The sequence below is a fragment of the Myotis myotis genome, unplaced genomic scaffold, assembly GCF_014108235.1.
Source record: "Myotis myotis isolate mMyoMyo1 unplaced genomic scaffold, mMyoMyo1.p scaffold_m19_p_52, whole genome shotgun sequence".
In the NCBI taxonomy this organism is placed as follows: Eukaryota; Metazoa; Chordata; class Mammalia; order Chiroptera; family Vespertilionidae; genus Myotis; species Myotis myotis.
In genome coordinates, this window is record NW_023416360.1 from 741,885 (window position 1) to 765,686 (window position 23,802).

Below are 23,802 nucleotides of genomic sequence, written 5' to 3' on the forward strand. Positions count from 1 at the left end.
TGCAAAATAAAATTCCCTTTTATTGTTGGACAACATTGTTTCACACTCATCAAACTGGCCAAACAGAGAGAAAAATAAAAAACCCCAGCAACTTCATAGACAGAAAAAGGGAGGAAAAAAAAACAAAACCTTTTTATCTTTGGCCTTTTTAACCACCTCACACAAACCAACTATATACTTATCGTGCAGTTAAGTGCTACAGAGTTACTGGATGCTCGGAATAAGATGGTTATTTTGCTGTTGTTTTTGCTTTTTTACAAGGTTTTCTTTCTCTTTTGAGAGGATAATGAATATGGTCACCCCAAAGTCAAGTCAGAAGTAGGACAGAGAACGCTCCCATCATTAAAAACGGATGACCCCTAATGACATGTACAGAAATACAAAATGTAAATAAAAAATACAAATTTCCCTTTTAAAGTACTTTTAAGAAAAAAAGCAGGGCCTGGAAGCTGTGGCTCTTCTCCTCCCTGTTGCTGTCCGGTGCGGTTTGGTTGGGTGGAGCCACGTTTAGATCCTGAGACGGGAGTGGCGGGTGAGTAGGTCACGGAGGCCTTTTTTCCAGTTTAACTTTTCCTTCTTTGCTGCCTCGTCATCCCCATCGGCCTTCTGCTTCTCGGTGTCCACATGTCACCCTCATCTTCAGCTGCCCACCTGCCACCTGCCGGTAGCTGCCTCCTCCTCTTTCTCCCCCTCCTCTTCCTCCCATCACCTTCCTCCCGGCCTGCATCCACCTGGCTGCCGGCCTCCCCCACAGCCCCCTCTTCTCCTTGAGGCCTGGGTTGGGGGTGGTGGTGGTGGTGGTGGTGAGCTGGAGGCCGGTGTCTGTTTAAAAGCAGGAGTGGAGGGCTCTGGCGAGAAGCTGCCGGAGCCCGCGACGAGGTGGTTGCAGCCAGCGGAGCGGCAGCCACGGGAACGATGGAGAAATGGCTTTTCAGAGCAGACCCTGGGGCCAGAAAATCCCTCTTGTAAACCCTGGAGGTGGGGCCCATGGTCTGTCTCTCTTGCGCACAGGCTCTACCTTCAAGGAGCATACCCAGGCCATTCCCTTTCCCCTCCCCCACAGGCATGGATCCCCCCACCTCTAAGGGACCCCATGAGACCTGCAACCAAGGAAGAAATGGGCAGCTGCGCTGGTCCTGGGCTAAGCCCGGAACCGTCTCCAAGGCCCCCTTTTCTCTGACTTCCCAGTGAGCAAAGCAGCCCGGCCATGGTCTCCCTCAACTGACTGGCTCCTGACTTGATGTAAGCAACCAGCCATATTGTCTGTCTGTCTGCACCCCCCGCCCCCTCTCTCATGGCCGATCCTCGCTTGGAATACATCTTCAATAAGCCCCACGTTGCTTTACTTTTATTTTTGTTGACCTTAAAATCTTTTCTACATCAACAAAAAGAACCAAGGTCCTAGCCAGTAAGCCCAATCAATAACACCCCCATATGCAGCGTTATTTACAACAGAGATAACATACCAACCTAAGAGTCCATTGCTGGGTACATGGATAAAGAAATATGGAATTCACTTATATGTGGAATCTTACATTAAAAAAAAAGAGCTCATGAATACAGAACTTATTGGTAGCGGCCAGAGGCAGCTGGGGTGGGTAATAAGAAATGGGTAGCTCTAACCGGTTTGGCTTGGTGGATAGAGCATCGGCCTACGGACTGAAAGATCCCAAGTTCAATTCCGGTCAAGGGCATGTACCTTGGTTGTGAGCACATCCCCAGTAGGAGGTGTGCAGGAGGCAGCTGATCGATGTCTCTCTCATCGATGTTTCTAACTCTCTATCACTCTCCCTTCCTCTCTGTAAGAAATAAAAAATATATATATTTTAAAAAAATGGGTAAACTTTTTTTTAAAATACATTGAAAAGAAAAATACAAAAAAAAGCCCCAAAATACTTAGAGATAAAAAGGTCAAGGGCTAGAATAGGATGCAAGAGCAGAAAAGAAAAACTAAAAAAATATTATCCTTCTAGAAGATGCAGCTTAGAATAAGACATTTTCAGAGTGGGGTGGGATGGGGTGGAGGGAAGGCAGGAGGAGGCAGGAGGAGGCAGGAGGCAGGAAGCTGGAAGCTGGTGACTTTGTAAATGGCAGTCCTGCACTAAAGAAAAGATGTTCTAACCAACAAAACAAACTGATGAACAAAATGGGTCCAGAGGCATGGAAACATGGAACAGACTGACAGATCACAAAGGGGGCAGAGTTGGGGTTTGGGGGGGACAGAAAGAGATTAACCAAAACATATATGCATAGCCCGAGGCCTCAGACAATAGTTCAGGGAAGGTCTGGGGTGGGGCCCTGGGGGATTGGGTAAAGGGGGAAAAGGAGAGGGAAACTGAGGGACATCTGTAACACTGTCAACAATATAAAAAGAAAAGAAAGGACTCAAAGGAAATTTCAAAAAAAAGAAAAGATGTTCTTCAGATAGAATGAAAGCAGTCTCAATGATTTATGATAATGAAGAGCTATTGAAATGGAGAATGTGTCAATTTTACTTTAATAAAAAAGACATGTAGCCCTGGCCAGTTTTGCTTAATGAATAGGCGTCAGCCTATGAACTGAAGGGTCCCGGGTTCGATTCAGGTCAAGGGCAATTACCTAGGTGGCAGGCTCGATCCCTGGTCCTGGTCAGGGTGTGTGCGAGAGGCAACCAACTGATGTGTCTCTCTCAAGTCTCTCTTTCTGTAGCTCCCTCTCCCTTCCACTGTCTCTAAAAATCAGTGGAGAAATAGACTCAGGTAAGGATGAACAAAAAATAAAAACAAAAATAAATAAATGAAGTGAGGGAGGGAAGAAAGTACTTCTTAAAAAAAAAAGACATTAAGTATGTAAATAAATCTAAAAGAACATTGATTATATAAAACAATTGTATGTACATTTGTTAAGACTTAAAATATAATGACACAAATTACTTGACAAGTACATACAGTGGTAGGCAACAATAGGCTTACAGTTGTGAGTGCAAAAACAGAGTTTACTATCGTATTATTTATTTATTATTGTATTATTTATTTGTACAACTGTAAACCTACTTTTGCCAACCCCTGTGTAACTTAAGATGATTAAGAGAGTCAAAACAAAGGTCCTTAGATAAAGTAGGGACTGCCACTAGTACTATTTCATTAGAGACTAATAACTCAGACACAGTGTAATCTCCAAGGTAGGCACTGAAGTGTGCAGCTAATGAGCTCATGGAAAGAACAAAATTAGTTCCTTCATGGTTGAACAAAATTACTTTAAAGAGCAAAGAAGCAATTCTAAGCAGACAAAACAGAATGCATGAGACAAAAAGGAAAAATAATTATTGTGTACATTATACATTCTTCTCATTTCATGTCACACAACTATAGCTAAAAATGAACTAGAGCTAGATCCTGCTTCTAAATCAGTGTTGATGACATTAACAACATTCTTAGCTGCTAATCAAATGTAATTAAAAATTAGAAACAAAAAATGTGGCTTTAAGGATTGTTTCCCTGCCTACCATTTGTAAATAAGCATATTTTTAATCGTTTTATTGAGATAGAATATAAATGCCACAGGACTCACCCATTACAAGTGCACATTCAATGGCTTTGTATATTCAGCGTTGGACAGTGATCACCACAATCAATGGGAGAAGGTCTCATCACTCCTCAAAGAAACATCCCACCCTCTGGCCTCCCCTCCACCCAGTCAGTCGTCCGCTCCTGTCTGTACGGGCTGTTTATTCTGAGCATGTCCTACGAATGGTATTGAGGAGACAGAAGGAAGCGAGTCAGGAATTGGGGCCTGGGGCGGGGAGGAAGTGGCACCGGAACCAGCTGGGCGGAGTTACTAAGGCACCCAACTGGGTGGGGAAAGGAGGAGGCGCACAGAGACCTGAGCTTCAAAATGCGTGAACTGCTAAGACAGGCAACCTGCAGATAACCAACCAAGACAAGGCTATAACAACCCCAAGAATGTTATTAAAGCAGAATTCTTTTTAAAAAATATATCTTTATTGATTTTAGAGAGGAAGGGAGAGGGAGAGATAGAAACATCAATGATGAGAGAGAATCACAGATTTGCTGCCTTCTGCATGCCCTCCACTGGGGATTGAGCCCACAACTCCAGGCATGCGCCCTTGACTGGTCCACATGCTGATGCTCTATCCACTCAGCTAAACCAGCTAGGGTCGTGGTCGGCAAACTGTGGCTCGCGAGCCACATGCGGCTCTTTGGCCCCTTGAGCGTGGCTCTTCCACAAAATACCATGTGGGGGCGTGCACGTACAGTGCGATTGAAACTTCGTGGCCCATGCGCAGAAGTTGGTATTTTGTGGAAGAGCCACACTCAAGGGGCCAAAGAGCCACATGTGGCTCTCGAGCCGCAGTTTGCTGACCACTGAGCTAGAGCAACACAGGTTTCTTTGAAAGGACCAATCAGGACCTAGCAAGGCATGTATCTGCCCGTAGATTAAAAAGCCCACGCTTCCTCCCTCCCCCCTCAACAATGCGCAATGGCAAACTTAACAAATTTCATTTAAAAACTTCACCAATATAGAGGACTCTCCTCAGGAGGCCTGCTGCCCAGGCTGAGTAAACCACTAGGACTCGCAGTGAGGTCAGTGCAAGGCCCTGCAGGGCAGGACTGTAATGAAGGGCAGCTCAGGTCCCAATGATCCCAGAGACCTGAAACCACAACTCGAAAAAGGAACTTAAAAAAAATTGTCTTAGGGCAAATGCCTTTTGTGGGGACGAAGTATACATTTTTAAAGAGGAAAGAAAATCAGGAGAAACAGTATTACTGTCGTTACTGTGAGCCACAGCGGGTCCACAGCAGGGCGCTTCTGAAGTCAACGTTCCCTTTGCAAAATTTAATGGGTGTTAAAGATTTAAAACATGATGAATTGCTTCTGCTAATTCTCTTTCTCTATACTTCTCAAGGAAATTTTTCCCCCATAAACATTTCACTACATTTCAAACAACACTGTATTAAAGGTTTCCTGCCTACTCATTACATGTCAGCACCTACATTTATAACTTGAAGCAAGTTGACACATTTTTTTTCTTGACACTGTTTTCCCCAAAATACCTTTAGACAGACGCCAATCCTTGCTTTTTCCTTATGTTCGAAAGCTACTAGGCACCCACTACCCACCTGTCTGAGGTAGAGAAAAAAACTTGAGTACTGTCCAGCTTCAGGAAGGTAAGAAAGAAACACAGTGATGCAGATCAGTAACACGGTAGGATCTTTTCCAACTTTCTTCAGTGGCTAAGAAAAAGCAGAAAGATAAGAGGAGAAATAGTCAGATGGGTCCGAAATTTATCGGACGATCACTTAGTAAGTTCTATAATGTCTAATCACTGGGTGCACACCGGAAACTAATATAAGATTATATGACAACTGTAATTGAAAAATAAAAAGCAGCAAATAGAAGCTAATGTCAGATATTCTGCCATACTGGCTTCATTGTTTCCATCTACTGAGGTAGAGTAACAACTGCTGATTGGACTACAAAAGGAAGTGAACCTTCACATTAAATCTATCACCATCTCTCTATGGAGGTTACAAGTCCTCATCTCTGAGATATGTGCTTCAAATATTACAGCGTAAATGCAGATACACACGTTTGCTCCTGTTTACTTAACAACATTGGTTCGCATCTTGAAACAGACCCTGAACACCCTATAAACACCCTGTAAACATGTTACTCCAGAACCTTTTAAGAAAAATCTCATCTCTCTTTTTCATTCATAATATAACTTCTTTAAAGCCATAAACAGTATAGGCATTTCATTACATATAAATTCACTCTATTCTTTAAAATGTTAGCATTCAATTTGCCTGTAAATTGGTCAACAAGGTAGGTGGGAAGCCTGCCTGCACCCGGGTGTGCCTGGTCTCCTCCTTTCTCTACGTGGCACAAATGGATGGGCACACACAGAACAGGCAGGTCCCCAGGCCATGCCCCAAGGAGCTTTTTGGAAAAGAATTTCTCATGAGTTAGTTTTCTTATTACATGTATTTTCCTAAAGGGTAGACTTGGAGGATAAAAAACAAATATCAAATCTCTGTTTAATTTTTTTCTGCACCTATTTTCTTCAAGGACAGTTTCAAATCAAGAGGGGGAACTAATGCCCTGGCCGGCTTGCCTCAGTGGACAGAGCGTCGGCCTGCGGACTGAAGGGTCCCGGGTTCGATCCCCAGTGGGGTGTGTGCAGGAGGCAGCCCATCAATGATTCTCTCTCATCATTGATGTTTCTCTCTCTCTCTTCTTCTCCCTTCCTCTCTGAAATCAATAAAGAAATATATTTAAAAAAAAAAAAAGAGGGGGAAACTAAGGTTCTTCTTCTGAGGACTTTTTTGAGTTGTTAATGGGATTCCCCGATGCAAAAAATAAATAATTTTTTTTAAAAAGAAAGAAAATGAAGAATCCAATCTATAAAATACAAGTTCAAAGCCTCTGGTCTAAATGGAAGTATTTCAATAACTTAGAAAATAACTACTTTAGTCAGATCTGATATTTTTATCCTTTTTTAATTTAGCAATTGAAAACAACTACTTTAAGTGGCCACCTTCATTTCTTTGCTAAAAAATAAAAACCACCATGCAAAACAAACAAACAAACAAAAAATTCTTTCCCTCATCAGGAATTAACTGGACAATTTTTCTCTCTTTTGTTGTGATAACCGCATGAATGACTTAAGAAATATCAACTCTATATATTCCTTGGTGCACACTCTACCTCAGTCCCGTCCTTGCAATTAATTTATTTCTATTACTGGAGACAGAAATGGATTAACAATTGTGGGGATGCTTGAGGTTGCAGAAATATTCTTTATTTGCATGGCTTAGAAAGATACTTAGAAAAATAATGTTTTCAGATTTTTATTTACCGCAAAAGGATCTGCTTGTTTCCAAGAAACCTGAGCTCCCCAGGAGAGTGGTCTCATTTTCTCTGGCAAGGATTCTGGAACAGCCAATAAGATGAAGCAGATGTCTAGAAGAGCCACCACCGTGGCCACCAGCACAACGAGGTTGTCTCCATAGCTGGCTGAGAGGTATGCTCCAATAGCTGGGCTGCTGACCAGACTGGCTGCAAAGGTGGCTGAGACCTGTGGAAAAAGCACGCTCTCCCCCAGAGTCCCACCTGCAGCAGGTGCACACATACAGCCACCCTCCCTCGGTTTTAAACAAGACAAAGGAATGTGTTGCACACAAATTTTAAGAAACAAAGAGAATCCAAGTCATTTTGTTTTAAGAATTTTTTCATCCACTACAAAATAATTGGAGATATTGTGTAAAAGTACAAGAGCAAAAAAAAAAAAAAAATTAATCAAAAATAAAAATTGTGGCCCTGGCAAGTGTGGTTCAGTGGGTCAGAGCATCATTCCGTACAAAGAAAGGTTGCGAGTTTGATCCGTGTTGGGGTGCATGCAGAAGGCAACTGATGGATGATTCTCTCCCACATTGATCTCTCTCTTTCACTCCCCCTCCCCCCCATCTTTCCCTCTCTCTAAAATCAATGGAAAAATATCCTCTGGTGAGGATGGAAAAAAATAAAAATTGTGCAAACCTTCTTTATAAAGAAAACACACATTCTTTAGTCTTCTTTAATTGAGAAATAGGGCAGTGGGAAGAAGGGTATTTAAAAAATGCTGACTGGCTTATGATAAAAATCTACTCAGGGACTGTACTTGATTTTATCTCTCAGAAATATGAACTGTTTGAGCTTCTGGTCAAGATGGCAGAGTAGGAAAACGCTGTCCTTGGCCTCTCCTACAACCAAACAAAAATTACAACTAAACTAGAAAGCAATCATCATTAAGGACCTCCCAGATATCAGCGGGGCAGAGACCCAGAATGGGCTGGTCCCACACTCAATGTGGCAGAGAAATCAGGACGGACGTCTCAGCTGCGGAGGCCCAGCTCAGGGTGCCAGTGCCAGTGCCAGGAAGAGAAGTCCCCAGAACTACTGGCTGGGAAAACCAGCAGAGAGCGCAGCCAAGTGAGAGAGGCTGCTGGAGAGCTGGGCGTTCTTCGAAGGTCCACGCATGGACTGATCGTTGGCGCACTGGGCAAAAGCCCAAAAAGCTCCGAAACACGTGGGAGGAACTAAATTGCCGCCACCAGGACAAAAGTGCTGGCAGAGACCAGTGTTCCTTTGCTGAGCCCTCCCCCTTCATGCAGGCAGGCACCATATCTGATCTCCATCATCCATCACCCTGGCAAGTCCTTGAGACCCAGCCCCACCCAACTTGTGGGACAACCCAAGCCACTACCAGTGCTATTTCCATACAAATGGCCTATCTAGGCTTACGCTGCAGACTCCTAAATTCTCTCCAAGGTTCATAAGCCCCAAACACCAGCATCTGGCCTCAGCATGCTCTTCACCTCCTGCTAAGCGACCCCTGGCATGGCACTAATGACAGTGCCTCAGTTTACACCAGGCACCTCCAAGCCCAGCACAAGTGGCAACCATCTGGAAAACACTTTGTAGCTCATGCCAGGTAGGGTGAAAGCAGCGGTGGACACTGACTGACCTGCACCTCCCAGGAGGCACCACAGTTAGCTCACCCGGTGGACAGCTTCAGATCACACTAAAGACAACCCAAAAATCTCCATGAGCGACACACTCCAGGGGTGAGCTCAGCAGGCACCAGAGCCTACTGAGGTGAATCCTGCTCCACTGGGTCAGCCCCTACCCAGCACATTCTCTGTGATGGTTGTGGCCAGTCCTTACAGCTGATTAGTCCTCACAGGTGGGTAAAATCCATCCCACTGACGTGCCAACAGCAATCAAGGGTCAACTACAATGGGAGGGTGCACACAGCCCAAAAGGGTAGGGTGGTACCTCAGGTGACTGGGGAGGCTGAGCTACAGGGTCCCACAGGACACCTACTACACAAGCCACTTACCAAGACCTGGAGATAAAGCAGCTCTACCAAATACATAAAAACAAACACAGCGAAGAACCAAAACGAGGAAACAACAGAAACAAGGCTTCAAAATGTAAGAACAAAACTCCAGAAAAAGAACTAAGGAACACGAAGACAAGCAATCTTTCAGATGCAAAATGCAAAACAAGGGTTATAAGGATGCTCAATGAACTTAGGAGATGAATTTAGAGAGAACTTCAAGAAAGAGGCAGGAAACAAAAATAAATAAAAAGATAGAAAACATAAAAAAGAAACACTCAGAAATAAAGAATACAGTAATTGAAATGAAGAACACATTATGGGGGAGGCAAGATGGCCTATTTCAGCCAGCACCAGATTTTCTTCTTCTCTTTAATATCTTTTTATTGATCTCAGAGAGGAAAGAGAGGGAGAGAGAGAAACATCAATGATGAGAGAAAATCACTGATTGGCTGCCTCCTGCACGCCCCCTACTGGGGATGGAGCCGAAACCCAGGCATGTGCCCTTGACTGGAATTGAACCTGTGACCCTCCTGTCCACAGATCGACACTCTCCAGGGGTCCTCAAACTTTTTAAACAGGGGGCCAGTTCACTGTCCCTCAGACCATTGGAGGGCCAGACTATAGTTTAAAAAAAAACCAGTCGGCTGCTAAGCAACAGGCAGCGGCAGCAAAAACACCCGGCGGGCCGGATAAATGTTTTTGGCGGGCAGCATGTGGCCTGCGGGCCGTAGTTTGAGGACCCCTGTGTCTAGCCCCTGAGCCAAACCGGACAGGGCTCGACCAGATTTTCAGCTAAAATACTGAGCATTCAATTTGAAAAATGAAGAGAAGTATAGCTGATTGGACATACTGTATCTAAGGATCACTGAGGAAACAACCTAGAGACTGGTAAGAGGAGGGGAGTCACGGAAAGGGGGAGCCCCCTGAAGCAGGTGCATGGCTAAGTGGCTGAGTGACATCATCTGCAAAGAGCCCTCCCCTTAGGAGTGTGGAATCTCAATCCCACACAGGGATCCCAAACCCACAGCAGCAGAGACTGCAAGAAGAGCTTGCATAGCAACAGGCAGAGGGAACGAGGGGAACTCTGCCTGGGACTGGGACCCACCCTCCCAGTGAAGGAGCGCCCTCCTGTGGGCGGCCCAGCCTGAGAGGCTTGCTCTGGGCTCTGACTGCTGGGGAGTCTGCGCTCCAGCGGGTGGGTCCAGTGGAGGGTCTAGAGCAGTGGTTCTCAACCTTCCTAATGCTGCGACCCTTTAATACAGTTCCTCATGTTGTGGTGACCCCCAACCATAAAATTATTTTTGTTGCTACTTCATAACTGTAATGTTGCTACTGTTATGAATCGTAATGTAAATATCTGATATGCAGGATGTATTTTCATTGTTTACAAACTGAACATAATTAAAGCATAGTGATTAATCACAAAAAACAGTATGTAATTATGTATGTGTTTTCTGATGGTTTTAGGCGACCCCTGTGAAAGGGTCGTTCGACCCCCAAAGGGGTCAAGACCCACAGGTTGAGAACCACTGGTCTAGAGGCTGCACCCAGCAGTGACTATGAGGGACTCTCTACTCTCTTGAAAGTCATTGTGCAGAGCCCGTCAGTGATTAGATGATTGGTTTGGAGAAAGGAGAAAGTTTGACGCAGTCCCAACTGTTTTTTTTTTGTTTTCCTTGCCCATAAAGGTGTCAGGAAAAATACTGTTAACAGAAATATCCAACATTTTACTGCCTATGTTTTCTTCTAGGAATTTTATTGTTTCAAGTCTTATATTTAATTCTTTAATCCAGTTTGACTTTATTCTTATATATGGTGTAAGGTGGTCTAGTTTCATTTTTTTTGCACATTATCTGTCCAATTTTCCCAACACCATTTATTGACTAATTCTTTACTCCATTGTATGTTCTTGTCTCCTTTGTCGACCATTAATTGGCCATAAAGGCATGGGTTTATTTCTGGGCTCTCTAATCTGTTTCATTGAGCCATGTATCTGTTTTTATGCTAGTGCCGTGCTGTTTTGTTTTTCTCTGGTATTGTATTGTGATTCCTCCAGCTTTGTTCCTCTTTCTCAAGACTGTTGTTATTTGGGCACTTTTGTGGTTCCAGATAAATTTGTGGATTATTTGTTCTAGTTGTGTAATGTATGCCATTGGTATTTTGATAGCTGTTTTGAATCTATAGATTGCTTTGGGTGTTATGGACATTTTAATTATGTTAATTCTTCCTAACCGCAGCATGGTATATGCTTTATTTGTATCTTACTCAATTTCCTTTTTTCAGTATCTTATAATCTTACAAATACAGGTCTTTTATCTCCTTGGTTAAATTTATTCCTAGGAACTTTATTTTTTATGCAACTGTAAATGGGATTGTTTTCCTTTCTTTGTTGGTGTATAAAAATACAACCAATTTATGGATATTGATTTTGCATCCTACTACTTTTACTAAATTTATTTATCAGTTCAGTGGAATCATTAGGGTTCTCCATATACAGCATCATGGCATCTGCAAATGACAGTTTTACTTTTTTCTTGCCAACTTGGATGCATTACTCCCCCCCCCCCCCCCGCCTTAACTCACTGCTGTGGCTAGGACTTCCCAGTACTATCCTATCTAATAAAAGAGAAACATGGTAATTGGCGTACAACCGCTACCCTTCCCATTGGCTAATCAGGGTGATATGCAAATTAACTGCCAGCCAAGATGGTGGCCAGCAGCCAGGCAGCTTAAACTGAACATGAGGCTTGCTTGCTTCAGTGACTGAGGACTCCAACGTTCCCCGCCTGCCTTGCTGGCCTCTGAGCCTGCAGTTTGAATACTGTAACAAATATAGAAGCTAAACAAAACCCCAGAAACCTGCTTTCAGCGAGCTAGGATCTCAGAGCTGGAGTTGATACAGAGTTTCGATTATAGAACCTAAACAAACGAGATACCTACTTTCAGCAGCTGAGGCCTCAGAGCTGGAGCCAAGCCTCAGAGCTAAAGCTGGCCCAGAATAAAAAAAGAAAAAGAAAAAAGGAGCAGTTGGGAGCTTCAGTCCCAGCCTGAAAACAGCCCTCAGCCCCTCACCCAGACTGGCCAGGCACCCCAGTGGGGACCCCCACCCTGAAGGGGGTGTGACCAGCTGCAAACAGCCATCATCCCCTCATCCAGGCTGGCCAGGCACCCCAGTGGGGACCCCCACCCTGATCCAGGATACTCTTCAGGGCAAACCAGCCAGCACCCACCCATGCACCAGGCCTCTATTCTATATAGTAAAAAGGTAATATGCCTCCCAGCACCGGGATCAGCGGAACCGCGAGGCCTCCCAGCACCGGGATCAGCATGACAGGGGGCAGCGCCCAAACCCCCTGATCGCCCTGCGGCTCCGCGTGTGACAGGGGGCGGGGCCACAACCTCCCTATCGGCCCTGCTCTGTTCCTGACAGGGGAAAGAGCCCCACCCCCCTGATCGGCCCTGCTCTGTGCCTGATAGGGGGGAGCTCCCCACCCCCTGATCGCCCTGCGGCTCTGTGTGTGACAGGGTGCGGCGCCCCCACCCCCCCACCCCACGGGCCCTGCTCTGTGTGTGATGGGGTAGAGCCATAACCTCCCCATCGGCCCTGCCCTGAGTGTGACAGGGTGCGGCGCCCCAACCCCCTGATCTGCCCTGCTCTGTGCGTGACAGGGGGTGGCGCCGCAACCTCCCCATCGACCCTGCCTTGAGTGTGACAGGGGGCGGTGCCCCAACCCCCCAATCGGCCCTACCCCGAGCGTGACTGAGGGTGGCATCGCAACCTCCCAATCCGCCCTGCTCTGTGCATGACAGGGGGCGGCGCCCCAACTCCCCAATTGGACCTGCTCTGAGCCCGACCAGGGGCTGCACCTAGGGATTAGGCCTGCCCTCTGCCACCCGGGAGCAGGCCTAAGCCAGCAGGTCATTATCTCCCGAGGGGTCCCAGACTGCGAGAGGGCACAGGCCGGGCTGAGGGACCCCCCCTCCCCGCCGAGTGCACAAATTTTTGTGCACCGGGCCTCTAGTCTATAATAATAAAAGGGTAATACGCTAATTAGACTGGACTTCCTTCCGGACATCATCCCGGACAAAGCTGGGGCCAGAGGGAAGCCAGCCTGGGTCCCGGGTGCCAGAGGGACAGAAAGCCAGGGGAAGGAAAGCCTACTCTTGCAGGAATTTTGTGCATCGGGCTTCTAGTCTATATATAAAAGGCTAATATGCTAAGTGTCCCTCCACCCACCCGACCAGTCGCTATGATGCACACTGACTACCAGGGGGCAGACACTCAATGCAGGAGTTGGCCGAGCTGCAGTGACTTGGTAGCGGTGGTTCTCGGGTGACACATACTGAAACCAAAGAGGAGGGAGCCCGATTCCTTGCGAGGCTGCGCGATTCCACCTTTGGCCATGGGTTATGTTGTTGCTGGGGCACTGTGGGACCTGAATCTGGTTTACTGCACACTTACATTTGCGTTCCACACCCTGTATGACAGGAACTTTACAGAGTGCCCTCTCACACTCCAGGACCCCTTGGTGGATGTCGGAGAGCCGGAGGGATCCTGCTCACTCCGCAGACGCCCTTTGAGCCACGGTGCCACCCCGGCTGCCGAGGGATCATGGGAGGTTGGCTCCAGGGCATGTTTGGTCCATCTCGCCCAGTCCCGCCCTGCCAGCCACCTTCTAATCAATTTCTTTTCAATGTACACGAATCCGTGCACCGGGTCACTCGTATTGAATAAGAGTGGTTGGGAGTGCACGTCCCTGGTTCCTGATCTTAAGGGAAATACATTTAGTTTTTATCATTGAGTATAATGTTGGCTGTGGATTTGTCACATATGGCTTTATGTTGAGGTATGTTTCCTCCACTTTCAGGTTACTGAGAGTTTTTAGGATAAATGGGCTCTGAATTTTGTCAAATACTTTCCCTACATCTATTAATATGATCATTTGATCCCCCTTCCTTCATTTGGTTTATATGGCATGTCACATTAACTGATTTCCAGATATTATAGTTTTTTGTCATCTGGGAAGGTCCTTAATTTACCTTTAATTTTAACTGATAGCCCTGCTAGGTAGAGTAGTCTTAATTGTAGATCCTTTCCTTTTATCACTTTGAATATTTCCTGCAAATCCCTTCTGGCCCGAGATGTTTCTGTTGAGAAATATGCTGACAGTTTCATGGGAAGTAACTGTCTTTCTCTTGCTTCTCTTAAGACGATCTTTGTCTTTAACCTTAGCTATTTAAATAATGATGTGTCTCTGAGTTCATCTTGATTGGGATTCTGTATGTGGGCCTCTGAGTTCATCTTGATTGGGATTCTGTATGTTACCTGAACAGACTAAGCACAAGATTTTAGTGATTATTTCTTCATTTTTTCAAATCCCTTGCTGTCTCTTCTCCTTTTGGTACCCCTATAATGTGACTGTTGTTAAGCTTGATGTTGTCCAAAACATTTCTTAGATTTCCTCATTTAAAAAACTTTTTTTTCCTTTTGTTGTTCTGCTTGGGTGTTTTCTGTTATCTTTTCCTTTAAATTGCTGATTCAATCCTCTGCTTCATCTAATCTGCTATTGATTCCTTCTAGTGTATTCTTCATTTCAAATATTGTATTCTTCTCATTGAGTTCAACCATTGTTCCCCTAAATTCCTTATGTATCCATATAACCATTGTTTTGAATCTGTGGTAGATTGCTTGCCTCCATTTTATTTAGTTCTTTTTTTCTGGGGATTTCTCCTCTTCTTTCATTTGGGGCATGGTTCTTTGTCTCTCTATTTTGCCTGCCTTTCTGTATTTGCTTCTGTGTATGAGGTATATCTGCTATGCCTCCCCAATGTTGGTATGCTGGTCTTATGTAGCTGGTGTCTTGTGGGGCTCAGTAGTGCGATCTTCCTGATCACTTCAGCTAGGTGTTCCAGAAATGTCTCTTGGGTGGGTCATGTGAGCCCTCTTGTTGTAGTGGTGTCATGACTGCTGCCAGCCCATCTGTGAGTGGACTAACGCTCAGGCAAGCTGACTATAAGGATCGACCCTGACCACAGTGTATGAGCCACTGTGTGGGACCTCCCCCTCGAATCAGAGTTGGCCCCAGCAGAAAATGGCGACTGCTGAGATTTCCCTGTGAATGTGCCACTTGTGTGGTTGGTTGGTTGTGCTCTGGTTTGGCCTGAAGCCCAACTCTGGTTGTGCTGGTTCTGGGTCCATTTTGGGAGGAACTCTGGTGCAGGTGAATGTCAGAGGCTGCCTGTAACTGGCTTTGGACTACCCTGTGTGGAGCTACCATGTAATCCACAGTTAGTGACTGCCTCCACTGGGTCTGGGTGTGTGTAGGAACAGACAAGCTGTGTACAAAGGTCGGCTTGAGAAACTCCAAGCCTGGGGCAGATCAATAAAAGGCCCAAGGTACTCAGAGATCAGCCTCCATGTGGCAGCTGCTCCACCACCCTGAGGTTGCCTGGACTTCCTCCAGAGTCGCTTGAATAAAGTCTGTAGTGTGGGCCCAGGCTGGCGGTAGCCTACAAGGTGTGAGCTCAATAGGGCATGGCAACTGGGGACAGAACAGGGCTAGTGGATCTCCTGTTTGGGGGTGGTATGGGACAGGCACTCAGTGGGGGAAAGTGGTCCCTACTCCAGAACCACAGCACTCAGTCACTGCATGAGTCTCCAAGCAGAGGATCCTTAAAAAAGAGCTCACTGCAGGTCCAGGCTGGGTGCAAGAAACAGACTTTTCTGAAGGACATAAGCTTGGCAGGGCAAGGCCACAGGGGTTGGGAGGCCAGGTCTAGTGGGTCTCCTGGTGATGGACAGCACCGGTGGGGTAAAGTGGGGGGAAATGCCCCCTGCCCTGGAGCCACACAACCCAGTGCCTGTCTCAGTTGCCAACAAGAGATCCTCAAGAAAAATTAAAAGCACACCACAGGCTCGGGTGATTGCAGCCAGCAGTCTTTTCTGCAGGATGCAAGCTCAGCAGGGCGGGGTCACCGCAAGTCAGAATGAGGAGACTAGTGGGTTTCCTTGAGGGGGGTGGGCACCAGGGGCCACAGGAAGGGAAAATGACCCCTGTTCTGGAGCCACAGAACTCAGTGTCTCTGTCTCCACCAAAATCTCCTCAAGAAACGAAAATCGCACCAAAGGTCCCACTGGGTACAGTCAGCCAACGTGAGGTCAGCACAGTGGGGCCACTGGGAATCGGAGGGATAGGTCTGTGGGTCTCCTACTGGCCAACAGACAGCACCAGTGGTGGGCAGGGTGGAAACATGGCCCACGTTCCAGAGTCACATAATTCACCGACTGCCCTAGGCTCCAACAACTACTGTGTTTGCCTGAATGTCTTTGTTTCACAATGCAGAACGCACTGTGCCCAAGCTGCAACAGACCTTTCTGCAGGTCATGAGCTCCGCCAGGTGTGGGTACCAAGAGTTGGAGGACTGAGTTAGTATACTCCCCCAGACTGGTGCTATGAGGACAGAAGTGCTTGACCCAGGGGAGATGGCGCCTGTGGGCCTTTAGATGAAGCGGGTGAACAAATAAGCGATTTGAAGACGTGGTGGCAGAAAACACCCAATCATAGCAGTAACAAGAAAAAAAATATTTTTAAGTAAAAATAGTTTAAGGGACCGTTGGGACAACAGGAAGTGTAACAACAACCCTTACAATAGCCAAGATGTGGAAGCAACCCAAATGCCTATCAATTGACGAGTGGATAAAAAAGTTGTGGTTCATATACGCAACGGAACATTATTCAGCCATAAAAAGAAAAAAACCCCACACAAAATCTTACCATTTGTGAGAGCATAGATGGACCTAGAGGGTATTATGCTATGTGAAAAAAGTCAGTCTAAGAAAGACAAATACCGTATGATTTAATATACATGTGGAATCTAAAGAACAATATAAACGAACATACAAAACAGAAACAGACAGATACAAGTAACACCACCTGGAACCAAGATGTTAGTGTAGGTAAATGCAGGTATTTGCAGCCTCCCACAACCACATCAAAATTGCAACTAAAATCCTGTATAATAAAGAGCTAACATGCTAATTAGACTGGACATTGGAACCACCTTCTGGAATGACCAGTGGGTGGGGGGTGGGGCCGTGTGGCTTTGAGGCAGACGGGGTTACAAAAGCTGAGCCCCTTGCATAAATTTTGTGCATCCGGCCTCTAGTACAGACTGACCATCATTCAGAACCACCTGAAATCAGATTGAATGGAAGCCCTACAACTAGAGAAGTAAAGAAGAAAGGACACTGAGGCTGGTGGTGGGGGGGGGGGGGGCGGCACGGAATGGGCTGGTCTGATACCCACTTGTGCCACTTTTTTAATTGGTAGGGAGATCTCTGTGGAGGCCACCCATGAGGAGCAAGGGGTCCCAGCCCCACATCAGACCCCCTGCCCAGAGTTCCAGTGCTAGGAAGAGAAGTCCCCTTAACTTTGGGCTGTAAAAACCAGCAGGGGTTGTGGCTAAGTGACAGTAATGCTATTGGAGACCCAGTAGTTCCTCTTAAACAGCTGGTGCATAGACTTACATGGTCCCACTTCCTCTGAGCTCCAGCACTGGGTGGCAGCTTTGAGGGATCCAGGGGCATAGGGGGAGAAACTGGATTGTGCCCGCAACCAAGGTACATGCCCTTGACCGGAATCGAACCCAGGACCTTTCAGTCTGCAGGCCGACGCTCTATCCACTGAGCCAAACCAGTTAGGGCTCAAGCCAACTTTTAAGAAACTTTACATCACTAATCATCTGCGAGATGCAAATCAAAACAACAATGAGGTACCTTCTCACACCTGTCAGAATGCCTATCATCAACAAATCAACAAACGACAAGTGCTGGAAAGGATGTGGAGAAAAAGGAACACTCGTGCACTGCTGGTGGGAGTGCAGACTGGTGCAGCCACTATAGAAGACAGTATGGAGTTTCCTCAAAAAGTTAAAAATGGAACTCCCATTTGACCCAGTGATCCCACTTCTAGGAATATATCCCAAGAAAACAGAAACACCAATCAGAAAGGATATATGCACCCCTATGTTCATAGCAGCACAATTCACCATAGCTAAGATCTGGAAACAGCCTAAGTGCCTATCAGTAGATGAATGGATTAGAAAACTGTGGTACATCTACATGATGGAATACTATGCTGCTCTAAAAAGGAAGGAACTCTTACCATTTGCAACAGCATGGATGGAACTGGATAGCATTATGCTAAGTGAAATAAGCCAGTCAATGAAGGAAAAATACCACATGATCTCACTCATTTCTGGATAATAAAGACCATTATAAACTTATGAACAAAAATAGATACAGAGGCAGAGAGCAGCATCGAACAGACTGTCAAACTACAGCGGGAAGGCCGGGGAGGGTTGGGGGGCAGGCGGTGGGGGGTAAGAGATCAACCGAAGGACTTGTATGCATGCATATAAGCATAACCAATGGACACAAGACACTGGGGGGTAGGGGAGGCTGGGGGAATGTCAAGGGGGAAAAAAAAAAGGCGACATATGCAATACTCTTTGTAATACTTTAAGCAATAAAACAAAATTTAAACAATAAATAAATAAAAAACTTTACAAATGACAACTTATACATTCCAACCTTAAAATCAGAGAATAAATCAATAGTAATTTCTATCTTGCTATTTTTAACATTTTTAAAAAATGAAGGGAGATGGAGAGAGAGACAGAAACATCAGTGATGACAGGAAACATCATTGATCAGTGGCCTCCTGCACACCCCCAAATGGGGATCCAGCCCACAACCCAGGCATGTGCCCTGACTGGGAATTGAACCGTGACCTCCTGGTTCATGGGTCAATGCTCAACCACTGAGCCACACTGGTCAGGCTATTTTTAAGTCTCTTTTTAAATTTCAATTCTTTAAATTTTCTTTTATATGTCAATATTTACTACATATTTTAAATCTTACTTTTCAGTGACCTTTCAATAGAATGTTAATTATTTCTCTGGTTAAAAAAAATCTATTATCTTACCCATCCATAAGCAGTACTTCGCTCATGCTCCTGAGTGACATCAGCTACATACGCAAATATCACAGAGAATGTGACTGAGAAGACTCCAGACACAGAAATCATTGCAAAATACCACCTATAAAAAGATTATTTCAGTTACCCAGGAGAGAGGTAGTGTATGTACATTTTTATAACCACAGTCAAAGATATCATGTAGATTATAAACAAAGAAATAAATTTTATTTATATGCATGTATAAGATATAAAGGACAACTAACAAAATTATAATCACATGGAGAAAGAAGCAGAAACATACTAATTTTATCACTGCTCAAAGGGTGTCAGTACATGCAGTTTAAATAAAGTTAGCCTGGCCGGTGTGGCTAAGTGGTTGAGCATCCACCCATGAACCAGGAAGTCATGGTTTGATTCCCGACAGGACACTTGCCCAGGTTGTGGGCTCCATCCCTAGTGTGGGGCGTGGAGGAGGCAGCTGATCAATGACTCTCATCATTTATGTTTCTATCGCTTTCTCCCTCTCCCTTCCTCTCTGAAATTAATAAAAAAATATTTTTAAAAAACTAAGTAAAGTTATAGTTTTAAAGGAAGCTAAAACAAGAGAAAAACTTTCTAAATTTCCTAGCTTTAGTTAAGAAAAAGACATATTTAGCAAATGACTTTATGAGAGCTACATAAAAGCAGAAAGAGTAACAAAAATATTAATGTAATTAAGACCAAACATTTTTATCACATGCATAGATGCTTAAAAAAAACCAACTAGTTAAAATACTAGCAAACAGGACAAAACGCAGGGTTTATTCCAGATATAATAATGTTTCAATATTAGAAAATATATTAATGTAATTCATTATGGTAACAGATCCCAGGAGAAAAATGAAATGATCTCCACTGATGCAAAAAAGGCATCTAATAAAATTTGGCATCCAATCTTGATTTAAAAAAAGAAAATCTCTGGATAAAATAGAAATGAGCATTTTTCAATCTAAAAGCTAGCATTACAATGTGTTCTTTACGAGGAAGGTATGTCTATAATCATCACTTTTATTTATCATTATTCACACAAGTAACAAAAGCAGCAACAAGAAAACTGGAAGAGGTAAAATCATTTAAAGATCTATAAAACATTTTTAAAGAATCTCGAGAACATAAAAAAGCTATAATTCATTGGGAAAAGCAGGACATTCTTGGAAAGAAAGGCTTAATACCAAGTAGTTTTTTTAAATTCTTCATCTGGTAGGAAATAAAATGCTCCAGTATGGTTACAAATTTAGAACATGATGATAATCTATAATAATAAAAAGGTAATATGCTAATTAGGCCGGACGTCCTTTCTGACGAAGCAGGGTCCGGAGGGAAGCCAGCCCAGTCCCGGGTGCCGGAGGGAAGCTGGTGCCAGCAGCCAGGGAAAGGAAGGCCTACTTTTGCACAAATTTTTGTGTATAGGGCCTCTAGTGTTGACACAAAATCCCTATAAAATAATGAAATGACAATATTTGCACACAAGAAAAAAAAAAGAAAAGAAAATCTATTAATTAAAAACAAAAAACAAAAATCTTCCATCATAAGGTATGTCAGGGGTGGGCAAACTTTTTGACTCGAGGGCCACAATGGGTTCTTAAACTGGACCGGAGGGCCGGAACAAAAGCATGGATGGAGTGTTTGTGTGAACTAATATAAATTCAAAGTAAACATCATTACATAAAAGGGTACGGTCTTTTTTTTTTTAGTTTTATTCATTTCAAACTGGCCGGATCTGGCCCGCGGGCCGTAGTTTCCCCACGGGTGAGGTATGTCCTTCACATTGCTGAGATCAGCAACAGGAATTCTGGCCAAATTACCATCCTCTGGACTCCAGGAAAACAATAATGTTACAAGCTCAGGTGCAAATTCCAACCCATCTTTGGTAACTAAATAGACTTGTTTACATGCTAAATATTCTCTCCCTATTTATCACAAAAAAAATGAGATCTAATTAAAATTCATATTATGGCCCTAGGTGGGTAGCTCAGTTGGGTTGACCTTCATCCCGATATGGCAAGGTTGTGGGCTAGATCCCCACTCAGGGCACATACAAGAAATCAACCAAAGAAGGAATGAATAAGTGGAACAACAAATCCATGTTTTCCTTTCTCTCTCCAAATCAATAAGTAAAAAAATTTTAAAAATTCATATTATGATTTAGAATAGGCTATTGGTTTGACTGCATTATACACAAAAGTGACCCCTGACTATTGACATAAATTATGTTCAGATCAGTGTCCTAGACCAGTGGTCGCAAACTGCGGCTCTTTGGCCCCTTGAGTGTGGCTCTTCCACAAAATACCATGTGTGGGCACGCATGTACAGTGCGACTGAAACTTCGTGGCCCATGTGCAGAAGTCAGTATTTTGTGGAAGAGCCACACTCAAGGGGCCAAAGAGCCACATGTGGCTCACGAGGCACAGTTTGCTGACCATTGCCCTAGACCAGCCGTGGGCAAACTATGGCCCACGGGCCGGATCTGGCCCGTTTGAAATGAATAAAACTAAAAAAAAAAAAAAAAGACCGTACCCTTTTATGTAATGATGTTTACTTTGAATTTATATTAGTTCACACAAACACTCCATCCATGCTTTTGTTCCGGCCCTCCAGTCCAGTTTAAGAACCCATTGTGGCCCTCGAGTCAAAAAGTTTGCCCACTCCTGCCCTAGACCAATGAGCTGACCAAAACAATTACATTCCCAAAGGAACTTGAGCCACAGGAGCGAGTGGGATCCCCAGGCCCCCTTCCCCACAAGACCCGAATCCTATAACTGACTCATGTCAACTATAGCTTTCACTTCTCTTTCTTTACCTTGGACTTAATTATGTAATCTCTTCATTTCCCCATTATAATATGGGCAAGATAGCAACTGCCCAAACTGGCTTTCAGTATTAGCAAAGAGAGCAAATAAAAACAGATACAACTGCTTTGAAATTGTTAAGAAGGGCTCGCAGATGTATTATTCATATGTGACCCAGGACAGTCAGGATGACGAAAGGCTGAGCACTCACCACGGGCTGATCACCATCAGGGGTATTGGGAAACAGGTAAAGAAGACGGTGCCCAGGAGGAAGGGCTTCCTCCCCCACACATCGGACAGGGCACCTATGAGCGGGGCACTCAGAAAGGAGAGCAGACCCTGGAGAAGAAAACAGAAGCAAAGTCAGAGTTACGATACAACCCCGTTACAGTACTTGTAATTCTCATTTTCTAAATGCTGCAGTTCAGTTTTTGGTCCCCATACAGAATAACTTAAAACACTGAATATAAACAATCATTTTTAAAAATTCTAACAAAATTTCTAAATATTGTTAGAAAAGGAAGAGAGGGGTAAGAGCTTGTTTTCTGGGACAAGTTGAAAGGGTGATATGAAATATATTTATAGCCACAGTTGGCCCTTAAGATGAATATTAATAAATTCATTTCAATAAATATGCACAGCATATTATGTACAAAGCTGTGAATTAACTGGTGCCATAAAGACACCCAAACAAGCCGAAGCCGGTTTGGCTCAGTGGATAGAGCGTCGGCCTACGGACTGAAGGGTCCCGGGTTCGATTCCGGTCAAGGGCATGTACCTGGGTTGCGGGCACATCCCCAGTGGGAGATGTGCAGGAGGCAGCTGGTTGATGTTTCTAACTCTCTATCTCTCTTCCTTCCTCCCTGTAAAAAATCAATCAATATATATATATATATTAAAAAAAAAAAAAAGACACCCAAACAAATACACACCTGCTACTCTCAAACCACTTGTAAGCTAATAGGGATAAACAGAACAAGTATGCATATACCAAAGGTCCATAAGAAAAGTTAACCACCTATCTTCCTGTTGAATTTAGGAAGAAGATAATGCAACTTGACAACAGGGATGAGGCTAAAGAGTAGCAAGAAACAAGAACATCACACATTCGCAAAGGAAGTAAAGAATCTCACACTTATTATTTGCCAGTCACTCTGTTAGCTGGCACTTTTATAATCACTTCCTTTTTGACTTCAGGGTCCTCTGAGGTGGCCACAGGCCTGACCCGCAGACCCTGCTGGTGGCACAGTGCTCACTTCACATGTTCTGTCTGCACATTACAAACAGATTTCCAATCTCTCTCTTTTGAGCTCCATGCTTACAGCCAAATAGGCTTCCCTATTAGGACATTTAAGATGCACACTCTCACTTTACAGCAGTCCCCCTTTATCCAAAGGGCATACATTCTAAGCCCGCTAGTGGATGTCTGAAACCACAGATAATACCAAATACTGTATATGGTATGTTTTTTCCTATACGCATATATCCATGATAAAGTTTAATTTATAAATTAGACACAGTAAGAGACTGACAACAATAACATATACTATAATAAAACCTACGTGCCTGTGATCTCTTTATCAAAATATCTTATTGCACTGTATGTACTATGTGGATACTCTGGACAAAGGGACGATTCAGATGCCAGGTGGGATTGTGCAGATTTCATCATGGTGTGCAATTTAAAACTTATGAATTGGCATATAAGCATAACCAATGGACACAGATAGTAGAGGGGCGAGGCCATGTGCTGGGTGGTGCGAGTGGCCAGGGAGAGGTCATTGGGGGGCGGAGGGGGAGACTTATGTAATACTTTAAAAAATAAAGAATTTCGCCCTAACCGGTTTGGCTCAGTGGATAGAGCGTTGGCCTGCGGACTCAAAGGTCCCAGGTTCGATTCCGGTGTAGGGCATGTAACTTGGTTGCGGGCACATCCCCAGTAGGGAGTGTGCAGGAAGCAGCTGATCGATGTTTGTAACTCTCTATCCCTCTCCTTTCCTCCCTGTAAAAACTCAAAAAAATATATTTGAAAAAATAAAAATAAAAAAAATAAAAAAATAAAGAATTTAAATTAAAAAAACCGTATGAATTGTTTACTTGTGAAGTTTTT

General features: G+C 44.4%; 1 protein-coding gene across 1 annotated transcript in view; it reads right to left on the minus strand.

The window, feature by feature from the left end:
• MFSD14B (major facilitator superfamily domain containing 14B) overlaps positions 1-23,802 on the minus strand; it is a 63,627-nt gene that overhangs the window by 17,300 nt on the left and 22,525 nt on the right. Inside the window, exons 2-5 of the mRNA XM_036311198.1 lie at positions 21,904-22,031; positions 18,871-18,985; positions 6,860-7,078; positions 5,121-5,234 (exon numbers count right to left, since the gene is read on the minus strand). Coding sequence (XP_036167091.1) covers positions 5,121-5,234; positions 6,860-7,078; positions 18,871-18,985; positions 21,904-22,031 — 576 coding nt within the window. The remainder of the gene's footprint in view (positions 1-5,120; positions 5,235-6,859; positions 7,079-18,870; positions 18,986-21,903; positions 22,032-23,802) is intronic.